This window comes from Arvicola amphibius, chromosome 7 (assembly GCF_903992535.2).
Source record: "Arvicola amphibius chromosome 7, mArvAmp1.2, whole genome shotgun sequence".
NCBI classification, from domain to species: domain Eukaryota; kingdom Metazoa; phylum Chordata; class Mammalia; order Rodentia; family Cricetidae; genus Arvicola; species Arvicola amphibius.
In genome coordinates this window covers 28,481,308-28,494,017 of record NC_052053.1, presented here as the reverse complement: position 1 = coordinate 28,494,017, position 12,710 = coordinate 28,481,308, and the positions used below count along the sequence as shown (strand labels likewise).

The 12,710-nt window shown below is 44.9% G+C and overlaps 1 protein-coding gene across 4 annotated transcripts in view; it reads left to right on the top strand.

Moving 5' to 3' along the window:
• Positions 1-12,710, top strand: part of Fmnl2 (formin like 2) — a 260,793-nt gene that overhangs the window by 227,016 nt on the left and 21,067 nt on the right. For all 4 annotated transcript variants that reach the window (XM_038337243.2, XM_038337245.2, XM_038337244.2 and 1 more), the window contains exons 11-15: positions 2,250-2,360; positions 4,677-4,826; positions 6,873-6,974; positions 9,039-9,351; positions 10,128-10,337. In XM_038337243.2, the coding sequence (XP_038193171.1) occupies positions 2,250-2,360; positions 4,677-4,826; positions 6,873-6,974; positions 9,039-9,351; positions 10,128-10,337 (886 nt within the window). The remainder of the gene's footprint in view (positions 1-2,249; positions 2,361-4,676; positions 4,827-6,872; positions 6,975-9,038; positions 9,352-10,127; positions 10,338-12,710) is intronic.

Sequence of the window (12,710 nt, the reverse complement as noted above, 5' to 3'; positions counted from 1 at the left end):
GAATTTCTCATGAGGTATCCTGAGCCATTGCTTTCCAGTGCCCCCTTGTCTACAGGTTTGACCTAGTCAGTCTTCCTAGGAAACTTCTGAACCCAGGGGTTCCTTCTCCAGATCACTTTGTCTCTAGAAGAGGCGTCTTAACAGTTCTCACATGCAATGCCTGTGGTTTGGATGCTAAGTCATGTTTTCATTGAACCACTGCAGTGGCTGTAGTCTAGTGTGTGGAGACATGTTAGGTCTGTTGTGTGAAAAGTCCCTCTGATTTGTGCTCATCTGAGCCTCAGCCCCTTCTAAAATCAGGAAGGTAAAATCCTTTCTAGAGCTTTTCTCTTCCGGTAGATGTGATACTTGCTTTTCCAACGTGAATACTTCATTTTTAAGATGTGAAGTGGTAAAACACATGTCCCCTTTACCTTGACTTTCATTCTTGTTATTAGAATTTGGGGATGTGTTAGAGCAATCAGATGTTGATGGGTGTGTCACGAGCCCTGGACACTGGCTCATTGCCAGCTTTTCTCCCATGACTTCTCAAGAGGAGCTTTCTTGTTCAGGTAGAGCTGAGGAACAGGCCAGCCTACAGCAAGGGTGTGCACCTATTCATACACTCATTTCTACTGTGAACATCTTTAGGTATGGTACATGAAAATAGATGTCTCCTCTTTTTTTTTTTCTTTTTTCTTTTTTTGGTTTTTCGAGACAGGGTTTCTCTGCAGCTTTTTTTTAGAGCCTGTCCTGGAGCTAGCTCTTGTAGACCAGGCTGGCCTCGAACTCAGAGATCCGCCTGCCTCTGCCTCCCGAGTGCTGGGATTAAAGGCGTGCGCCACCACCGCCCGGCTGTCTCCTCTTTTTTTTAAAATTAAAAGTACCCAACTATATAATATTTACTATATGTAGTACCTCTCTATTGGCTATTAGCTGCCTCCTCTCTGCTGGAGTGTTAGCTACTACAGCCACGGAGCCCGTGCCCCTTCGTTTATTTAAAAAGATAAGTTCTCTCTCTGCAATTTGTTGTGCCGTGGATTGCCCACCTCACTCGTTTATGATGCCTACTGACCTGGTCATTTGACTTTCTGCTGGAATTAGCGTAAGTCCCTTAAAACACTTGTGCCATTTGCATACAGACTGGAAGGCATTTCCTGTCGTTTCATTTCCTCCGGTGTCCAGGTTCTAAGGGCCTTGTTCACAGCCCACAGTAGCGTCCTTGTGCCCTCCTTGGCTCGTCGGCTCTCATGGAGCTCAGGAGAGCATGTAGACTTCTGCACAGAAGCAACATGGGAAGATGTAACCGTCTAACTCCATTTCGCTCCAGAAAATGAGGCTTTTGATAAACTTCCTTGGGAATGCCATTGAATTTTTCAACTTCCCAAACAATATATTCCCCCATATTAAATGGTATAAATCCCTTTAATGTAGCATGAAATTTTTTTTCTGTGGGTGTTTTTTTTAATTAATTTATAATTTATTTATTATGTGTACTGTGTTCTGCCTGAAGACCAGAAGAGGGCACCAGGTCTACTACAGGTGGTTCTGAGCTACCATGTGGTTGCTGGGAGTTAAACTCAGGACCTCTGGGAGAGCAGCCAGTGCTCTTAACCACTGAGCCATCTCTCCAGCCCCAGGTGGTTTTTTGTTTGTTTGTTTGTGTTTGTTTTTTTACATAGGTGAAAAGAACTGAAAAAAAAACTGGCAAGATTTTTTTTTTTTATAGTTTACTTAACTAGAGAACCTAAACTGCTTTTTCAGATGATTTTAGAAGTGTCCCCTTTCCACTAAGAGGACTCATGCATCTTCCAAAGCTATCCAGCACGTAACTTTTCTAGATCCCTGTGTTGCTGTGATGGAATTGATCTGACGAAAAGCAACCAGGTCTGTGAGTTCAAGGCCACCCTGGCCTACAGCGTGAGTTCCAGGACAGAAAGTGGTTTTGGTGATTTGCAATTCTAGTCATAAGCTGTCAGTGTAGAAAAGTCTCCACAGCAGGATCCTTAGCCGGTTGGCCGTCACATCATCACATAGCAATAGCTGGTCAGCAATGGACGGTGGCCTTCTCATTTGCTTGCTTGTTTTCTTACTGATTTCTCCACTCATCCACAGGGTGTGTGTGTATATATATGAATGAAGATTTAATGACGCTAAAGAAAAAGGAATTGGTGTAACCTGAGACTTGTGAAATCAAATGTTCTGGATATGCTTAAACTGGGATAAAGCACTGATTTAACTGATTTAACCCCTTGGACATTTCATTTCAGGTGGCTTCTATGCAGTTTATTAACATTGTAGTTCATTCGGTAGAAGACATGAACTTCAGAGTTCACCTCCAATATGAATTTACCAAATTAGGCCTGGATGAATACCTGGACGTGAGTATAACTGTCTCTTTTGGTGTCTTTTAAAGAATGGATTTGTTGCCCGTTCTCAGAGGTTCTCTTCCGTAGTAACTGCAAAATACCTAAAGCATTGTGTGGTTAACAATTGCCGTGCTAGGGCTGGAGAGATGGCTCAGTGGTTAAGAGCATTGCCTGCTCTTCCAAAGGTCCTGAGTTCAATTCCCGGCAACCACATGGTGGCTGACAACCATCTGTAATGAGGTCTGGTGCCCTCTTCTGGCCTGCAGACATATACACAGACAGGATATTGTATACATAATAAATAAAGAAATAAATATTTTTTTTTTAAAAAAATTGCCGTGCTAGTTAAAGGGAGCCAATTTGAATGGCGTGGTTTGCCAGCAGAGCTGGATTATTACAGAATTCCCAGGACATCTGTGGGTCCGTTGCCTGCAGCCTTTCGTTCTGGAGTCAGACAGCCTCTGGGAGCATTGCTGCAACTTTACTTTGCTTTTGAGCTCTGTCTGGGTCAAGTCTCATTGCATCCTTCATCAAAACTAGAAAAAAAATTCTTTTGGGGTACTCTTGGGATCCCATTCAAGCAGGCAAGATCAAGCCAAGAGTGCAGTAGAATGAGTTAGTGCTTAGAGCATAAAAATGTACTGGGGAAACGGACACTGGAGCCTTTCTCTTGGAGCTTTCCCTGGGAGGAAGGAGTTGTTTCTTTCTCTTGCTGCCTCACAGACATGCCGGCCACTTCCCTGAAGTTCCTCAATAAGAAGCAGAAAGCATATGTGGTATTCATAGATGACCTCCAGGACCTTGGCGTCCACTAGGTGTACCCCTCTTTGTTAGATAGCTTTGGTTTTCCTTTTCCCATGAGAACGGTTCAGTTGGATTCAGAAGTGCACTGGTGGCAGGGCAGGGCCTGCTGACCTAAATCTCCAGGCTGTCTCCTGATATGGAGATGATGGGGATGCCTTCCCTTGGCTGTGTCCAGTGTTTAGCTGCTCATCCTTGTTAGGTGTGAAGCCAGGGAACTACCTACTTCCACCCACTTTATTGGGGGGCAGAATGTGTTGACCCCTCCACACCCCTGGCATGCTTCAAGATTAGTTTATCCTCTCTCCTCACAGACTCCACAAGTTGCAGGATTTGAACAAAAATCAGGACTCTGAATTGCTATCAGTTTTGCAGGTTCAGTTTTGTGAGATTTTTGCCTTGGGCTCTAGGTTGTCATGGCAGTGAATGACATTGGTGCACATCCATTATTTACCGTGAATCTTGGGAAAGTCACATGTAGCTGCTTCTCTGTTGCTCACTGTTTGCTCTAGATTTGTATTTCTTTTTTCATGTCTGACTTTTAAACTAAGATGGAATGTATTCTCATTAAAACAAGTTAAACTGTAGTATTTCAATTTAAATTTCTCCTAAAAGCACCAACCCCTCCAACCCTGTACTTCTTTAACTGTGTTCTGTTGGTGCTGGACCCTGATGGGTAGAGATCATTAGAAAAACAGTATTATATGCCTCTGATATATAAAATTTTGTTTACTAAAGCAGCCTTCTTTGCCAGTGGTCATTGATATGTTTATTAACGTACTGGCATCATCTATATGCCAGGTTTTATTCTGGCTCCATGGTTTCCCAGAGAACATCATAATGCATGGTTCTCATGGGGCGAATGCTCTGATTTCTTCAGCCTCTAGTGTCACTTGAGAAATAGCTAGCAGAGTTGCTTCAGGATCCCTCATCTGGGATACAGTGAACTGGAAGATACTTTCTGATTCATGCTTTGGGGAGCCCTGAGCTATTCATGCAAGGTGCTGTCTTAGGAAAGGAATCCTGCAGGGTGAGCTCTAGTAATGTGTGCTAAAATAACCCAAAGGCAAGCGTGACTACAGCTGGTAGCTCCTAGCTTACTGTCCTCTGCCCTAGGTCAGTAGTCTCCATCCTGGTACATGTCCCCCACAGCGGTCTTCTCTGTGGACACCCCTTGATTTTCACAGGACTTGTAACTATTCCATTTCAGATCCTCCTCCAATGTCTCTGTGGCCTTGACTTTACCTGTATGAGAGTGTTTTAGGCTAGAGTAGGAAGGATCTGAGGTAAGTCTAGTCTATATCTACATGTATCATGTAGCTTGTATGTGTATGTGTGTGTGTGCATCTGGGAAATAGTCTGGTCACACCTTCTTCATTAGGAACATGCTGTAATTCTCTTCTGGATGATGTGTTAAACTCTGGTGCGGAAGGGTAGGCTCCTTGCAGTGGAGTGAGAAGGTCAGGTAATTGCATTCTGTGTCCACAGATAAATTAATACTATCTGTTCTGGCATTTTGTTTTTCAGAAGCTGAAACACACCGAGAGTGACAAGCTGCAAGTACAAATTCAGGCTTACCTAGACAACGTGTTTGACGTGGGAGCTCTGCTGGAAGATGCAGAAACCAAGAACGCAGCCTTGGAACGGGTGGAAGAACTGGAAGAAAACATCTCTCATGTAAGGACAGCTGAGAGAGGAAAGTGCCCTGGGGTCCAGGGTGAGCCAGTGCTCACTTCTGTGGTAGGAAGTTAAGGGATTTGGAGTGTAAGAACGAGCAGCTTCTGGGCCAGAGCGCCCTCAGATTCCCTCTGGGTTCTTTAAAGAAGGAAGGTATGCTGCTTACAGGAGAAACCCTTCCTTGTTCCCACTTACCTTCCTGCTCCATCTCTCCCATGTCACACGCGCCGGCATTCCTAGTTGCCAACACAGGAGTAGGGTGGCTGACGGTGTAAGGGTGTGGTAGCTATGAAAAAAGGAATCTGGCCTGAATGGAGTCTTGAGATGACACGCTTTCTCGAAGTGCCGTCAAAGCCCGAGGGACAGCACTGTCTCATGTCTCTGATACAGAACTCCTCTTTCCTTCTTTAGGAATGCCTCAGGTTCTAGTCAGGTTCATTTTAACTGCAGACATTTTACAGGAGAGCGCTCACCTTTGTCAACTGGGCTCGTCTTTGAAGAAGCAAGTTCTCCTGGTGTAATGTCAACTGCACAGCGGAACAGGGTCCCGATTTTCTTTCACAGAAATTTATTAACCACAAGTTAATATGAAACAAAAAGCTCTGAGATGTTAACGTATTTAATATTCAAGAACAAATAGAAAGCAGTATTCCTCAAAAACCCAGACATTGTGAGGGCTAAATTCTTGTTCCCTCACCCAGTACTGCACCTTGGGCCTCATCCACATGAGGAAGTATTGTACCGCTCTGAGCTCTTGAAAACAAAATTCTTGTCATGAGTTTATTGGAATTGTTCTTTATTATTAGGTGCATTGTTTCTATTAGTAAGGATATTATTTTTTACTGGGCCGTGGTGGCACATGCATTTAATCCCAGCATTTGGGAAGCAGAGGCAGGTGGATCTCCATGAGTCCACAGAGAAATCTGTGATACTCAGACATGGAGGGGGGCTGTTGCATGGGTTTTATGGAGGCTACGTACACATTATTCATTTTGATAGAAACAAATGGCTTCAGAACCATGCTATAAAAATTAGTGTTTTCCAATAAAAAAAAATGCTGCTGAGAAAAACACCGTTGCTTGCTCTCAGTCCTTGCCTGATCCAGAGGCAGCCCCCTAATTCCATGATTGCCCCTCTGGGTCAATAAATCTCTTTTTGTGCTGTAAAAAATAAAATACAAGGATCAGACACGACAATTGAAATAGATAATTCTTTGGCCTGTTCCTACTTCAAAAATATTGATGTTAGTGATATTTTTCACTCAGATTTCAATTAATGAGTCATGTTAAACTTACTTTCATTACATCTCGGTATTTGGACTATGATCAGTTATGAGTTACTTTAGGATTTTCTGTCTGAAGGCATAGCAGTTAGGTGTGCTGGTAAACTCCTGTAATCCCACACGTGGGATACCGGGAAAAGGAGAATCATGAGTTGGGGGCCAGCCTGGGTTATCCAACAAGATCCTGTGTCAAACGACAAGATTTTCTTCTGAGGACTTAAAAATGAACATGAATCTAAGCATCAGGATAAAATATGCAGCTGCTTTTCTTTCTTTTCTCCTCTTTAAGGGGACTCTAGATACTAAGTCTTCTTCATCCCAGTTCCTTTACCCTGGGAGAAGCTGCACTCTGCAGCACAGGCAGAGGACTGCATTCTCTAGGGTTTCCTCTATGCAAATAGTTGTAAATGTGATCGTATCAAAGCATTCATATTGGTTTTTAAAAATTTGCTGGGCGGTGGTGGCGCATACCATTAATCCCAGCATTCGGGAGGCAGAGGCAGGTGGAACCCTGTGAGTTCGACGCCAGCCTGATCTATGAGAGCTACTTCTAGGATAGGCTCCAAAGCTACAGAGAAACCCTGTCTCAAAATACCAAAATAAATAAATAAGTAAATAAAAATAGAATAACAAATTAATGTTCTCAGAAAATAATCCGTAGAATATATGCAAGACTGTGGTGGCCCCCATTGGCCAGGATGTGTGCTTCCGAAGGCCGAAGGACTGGCTTAGAATGTTTCTGCTTCTTTGTCACAACTTCACAGCTGTCTGAAAAGCTGCAGGACACGGAGAATGAAGCCATGTCCAAGATTGTTGAACTGGAAAAGCAACTCATGCAAAGGAATAAGGAACTGGATGTTGTCCGGGTAAGTGTGCTTGGCAGCAGCTACTCAGATGGGGCATGGCGCTCCAGCTGTAGGCTGGCCCAATGTGGACTATGTTCATTCCAGAGGAATGCGTTGATGCAGTATATTTATTGCAACCTTTTCAGAGGCGACACTCAAAAGTACACATCTGGTATGTGTACACGTGTGTGTGAAATCAAAAGCTCCAGCTTCAGTACTTCCTGATTACAAATTTGGGAGCAACAGTGGTTTCCCGTCTTGGGGAGGATGAGTTGATTCTCTAGGTCCTCCATGCAGTTGTAAATAAAAACAAAAGCATGGATTCATTCATTCCACTTACTTATTTTTATTAGGACTGTAGACTTCATTGTATTTATTTACTTTGCTTTTACTCAAAACCAGATTTGTTGGTTACTATGGAAACAATTCACCACACAGGGTAGACCTAAAGGTACCAAAAGCCAAAATCCAGTGCAGTTTATTATCAGATAATCCTAGCTATTTGATTTTGCATTGCTGTCATTTTAAGTGTCTGGCATTTATGGAGTACCATCCATGTGTTTGAAACTGTGTGGAACATACAACCGACATGCCTGGAGGCCTTTCAGGCACATGGCTTGCCGTCACACCATGGTTAAAGTGATGGGACATCCTATGTGATGGTTATCATGGCTGTGTGTGCTGTTGGTATTCCGACACATCCTACAGTTAGCTTTGCATATTTATTTTCTGGCATACTATCAAGACCAAGTTTTGATATGGCATATGGGCTCCACTCACGTTCAGACGCTTAGATTATTAATGATAGACAGGCGTGGAGAATGTTTCCAGGTCTGTTGGAGGTCGGTGGTAAGAGATAACACGTGCGAGGCCCAGCAAGAAAGTTCAGATCCACAGAGCCACTCACTCCAGAATATGCGTGGATGCTTAATAGAAACAGCCGGGGCAGCCTTTGAATTGAATTGAACTTTGTTTTATTCTCTAAACTTTGAGAAAGATAAGTAATTAGTTGTGGGAAGCTTTGGGTTGTTTGTTAAAGGTATCACCAAAGCAAAAATATTCTAGCCATCGCTGTCGTGAACTTAGTCAAAGAGCTTTTATCAGGGTGAGAGAAATCCAGCCATGCCTCTAGGTCCTGATCACTCATGACTGGATCACGGCAGGCTTTGCAGAGTTTGTCTGCTTGCTTATTTATTATTTGTCTTCTTGGGACAGGGTCTCATTATGTAGCACTGGTTGATCTGAAAAGCCACTGCATAGACCAGGCTGGGCCTCAAACTCAACAGAGATCGCCTGCCTCTGCTTCCACAGTGCTTGGGTTGAAGGCGTGCACCATCACAGCCAGCCTTTATAGAGGTTTTTTTTTTTTTTTTTTTTTTTTAATGTATACAATATTCTGTCTGTGTGTATGTCTGCAGGCCAGAAGAGGGCACCAGACCCCACTACAGATGGTTGTGAGCCACCATGTGGTTGCTGGGAATTGAACTCAGGACCTTTGGAAGAGCAGGCAATGTTCTTAACCTCTGAGCCGTCTCTCCAGCCCCTTTGCAGAGGTTTTAATCCGAGTCTTATTTCTGCCAAAGTCTGATTTAGGGCCCTTTGTCTCTTGTTAGTTAATGTGTATCCAGGAGTTATAAATAGATTTTATAATAGTGAAATAGCATGCCGAACTGCCAGGATACCCGTGGGATGTTCCAAATCCAATTTGGGGGGATAAAGTCATCTCTGCTCTGTCCTTTTCTGCCTATGAAGTTAGCTCCACTTAGGAAATGGAAAGGACTTCATTAATAATAGCAATGCTAGGATATATTGCATGCATTATTAGTTGAGTTGGTAATTACTGGGACTCCACGTGTTCTGGCTAAATTCTAGAGATTTCCCCAAATGTCAGAGTGTAGCCGCTCTCCCTACCTCTTTTCCTCAGTTGGTGTACCTGGGAATGTCCTATGAAGTCAGAATCCTGACCATGGTCAGCCTGGTCTACAAGCGCTAGTTCCAGGACAGGCTCCAAAGTTACAGAGAAACCCTGTCTCGGGGAAAAAAAAAACCAAAGGGGGAAAATCCTGACCGTGATCTCTTTTGCAGGAAATCTACAAAGATGCAAATACCCAAGTTCACACATTAAGGAAAATGGTCAAAGAAAAGGAAGAAGCCATTCAGAGACAGTCTACCCTGGAAAAAAAGATTCATGAACTGGAGAAACAAGGGACCATTAAAATTCAGAAGAAAGGGGATGGGGACATTGCCATACTGCCAGTTGTGGCCTCTGGCACATTGCCCGTGGGGTCAGAACTAGCAGCGGGTAACTATGGAGGACCCGTTACAGGGACCACCTCCTCAGGAGCCTCACTCCCCCCTCCCCCACCACTACCTCCATCAGCAGACACGCCCGAAGCAGGTGAGCCGTCCTGGGGGCGGGGTAGAGATTTACCTCCCTGTGTGCTTTTACTTATCTTAAGAAATACTAAATTTTGAGGGGCTGGAAAAATGGTTAGTGGTTAAGATGGCACCGCTCTTCTCAACAACCCAAGTTTGCCTCAGCCCCAACTCCAGAGGATCTGCTGTTGCCTCTGGCCTATGCAGGCACTGCCCTCGCGTGCCCATTCATAAGGAAGATGCAATAAGTTAGAACAAAGGTTTACGATTGGAGATTAAGGTTGTGAATCTTCATGTCACTCGTGTGATAATGTTTTCCCATTTGTCAGTAAGGAAATGTTTACCATTTTAAGTGTTTTTTTTTTCCTTCCATATGCTTTATTTTATTTAAAAATTTTTTTTTTTTAAGATTTTTATTTATTTATATATACAGTATCCTGCCTGCAGGCCCGAAGAAGGCACCAGATCTCATTACAGATGGTTGTGAGCCACCATGTGGTTGCTGGGAATTGAACTCAGGACCTCTGAAAGAGCAGTCAGGGCTCTTAATTGCTGAGCCATCTCTCCAGCCCTTTATTTTAAAATTTTAATCGCTTATTAGCGTTATGTATGAGTGATGTCTATGTGTGCGTGTATAGCACACTATGCTTGCAGAAATCAGAAGCCACCTGGGTAGAGTCAGTAGTCACCCCACTTCTATGTGGGCTCCCAGGATCTAACTGGCATTCCCGTCTGAAGAATTTGGAGCCCCATTTTCTCATGCTTTATATGAACACGACATTTTGTTCTTTTCTCCAGCACAAAACGGACCAGCGTCGCCACCTATGTCACCGCCTCCTCCCCCACCCCCTCCACCCCCTCCTCCTCCACCACCACCCCCTCCACTCCCGGGTCCTGCGACGGAGACTGTGCCAGCTCCACCTCTGCCACCACCACCCCCACCTCCCTCTGCACCCCCGCTGCCTGGGACTTCTTCACCCACCGTAGTTTTCAACTCAGGATTAGCAGGTGAGAACACAGGGTGAAAGCAGGGACTTGTTTGAGAAGTCCTGATTTCTCCCTCTGGAGAACTAAAGCCGTTCTTTCAGCCATTAGATCCTTTTCTATCTGTGCACATCCCTTAGGAAGACATCCCTGCTAACATAGCCAGTGAAGGGGAGATTGTCATACACGAGCTAGCGACGCTGTCCTCTGCATAGCCTTTGCCACACTTCCTCGTAGGCGCTCTGACTGCGTCACCCAGCCTTCCACTGTCTTTCCCTACAGTGGCGAAAGCTCAGTCAGGCGCGTGTATTGAGTGTTGTTCCTTTGTAAGGTATTTGGAGTGCCGTCTGTAAAGGAAAACAGGCCAGCCGTTATGAGTAAATGCCCGACAGAGGCTTGTAGGCATGCCTTCTGAACATTTGTAGGTGTCAGAAATTGCTAGAAGTCTTCCAGTGGAAGTGGCACTAACAGCCGTTTCTTTAGGATTTGAAAAGCTTCCAAGTAATTCATCTCTTCCTGCTCACGAGGACATAAAGATGTGCCTGCTTTACCAGAAATAAAAGGGAGACAGGTCTGAGAGGGGAAGAGGATTGCTCCAATGCCTTGAAATAAGTTACTACTTTTGACCCTTGGAACTGAAATTTTACTCTTTACTACTGAGCCATTTCAGTTAGAGTGTCGCCGAGAGTTTTGAGTTGTTCTGAGGTGGCTGTCCCTATGAGAGTGGGCAGCGCCGTGCTGACGTAGCTGCCCTGTGCTGTGAGGATCTCTGCTCTGAGCTGGCTGGCCTGTGGTGCTGAGAACTGCTTTGAGTTTGTCATCTTTTGATCCTGGGTAGCTTTCTCTGTAATAATGAGTAACCCTGGTTGGAAGTGGCTATCTCCGTGATGCTAAGTAATTCCCCTCGGAAGTGGCTGTCCTTGTGATACTAATTCCCCTCTGAGGTAGCTGTCCCCCTGATACTAAATAATTCCCTTCTGAGGTGACTGTCCCTGTTGAGGACCTGCTCTGAGGTCATCACCTGGTGCCACCAGGCAGCTCTTCTCTTGGGCGGACTATGTAACTGTCTTGGTTTGCATTTGTTTATTGCTGTGATAAACACCATCACCAATTAAACTTGGGGAGGAAATGGTTCATTTTAGCTTACAGTTTATTGTGGAGGCAAATCCAGGCAGGGATACAAAGCAGGAAGCTAGAGGCAGGAACTGATGCAGAGGCCATGAGGAATTACTGGCTTGCTCAGCCTGCTTTCTTATATGATGATCTAGGGGTGGCACAGCTCGCAGTAGGCTGGGTCCTCTTACATCAGTCATTACTCAGTAAAACGCCCCACATCTTGCCTATGGGTCAATGTAATGAAGACATTTTCTCAACCGATGCTCATTCTTCCAAGATGACTCTTAATTTGTGTTAAGTTGATAAAAATGATCCAACACACTAATACTGCTCTGAAGTTGCCACCTTGGGCTACTAGGTATTTTAAGGTGGCTGGCTCTGTGACATTGTGTACTACTGCTACAGGATAGCTGTCCCTGTGGTACTGGTCCCTCTGCTCTAGGTGGCTGTCCCTGTGGTACTGGTCCCTCTGCTCTAGGTGGCTGTCCCTATGTTACTGGTCCCTCTGCTCTGAGGTGGCTGTCTCTGTGGTACTGGTCCCTCTGCTCTAGGTGACTGTCCCTGTGGTACTGGTACCTCTGCTCTAGGTGGCTGTCCCTGTGGTACTGGTACCTCTGCTCTGAGGTGGCTGTCCCTGTGGTACTGGTACCTCTGCTCTGAGGTGGCTGTCCCTGTGGTACTGGTCCCTCTGCTCTGAGGTGGCTGTCCCTGTGGTACTGGCACCTCTGCTCTGAGGTGGATGGCTGTCCCTGTGGTACGCAGTCAACTTCCACCCTTTTTTGAACTCTCTCAGTTACTGTGAGTCCCTCCCCTCCTAGCCTTAAGTTCCAAGGCTGTGATGGTTTCTGAAGTATCGAAATGCAGCATTTAGTATAAAAATTTCTTCTTCTCAATCAAAGAAGGTTTTGTCAGTAGCTTTATCTGTACCCCTGCCTCCCCCAAGAATTCTTCAAGTGTCCGCAGCCCTTTCAGATTTGCCCACGTCAGATCTGTGATTCTGCCAGCACCCTGACATCTAGAAAATATCAAGGACACCAATCTGATGCCTGTTCTATTTCATGGTAAATTTGTGGCTGATTCTTCTCCTTCAAGGTCTTCCCTGTTACTACTTTCTTCTAGAGCTTTTAGTGCCTCTGAAGAGGAGAGGTGGAGGAGAGTCACCGCGGAGCTGGTAGACTGTGGAAGTAAATGACAAACCTCACACTATCTCTGGGTGTCTGTCCTGTTACCAGGCTGTTCTGGGTGACTGACTGTGGATGCCACTGCTGTCCTGTGCACCTG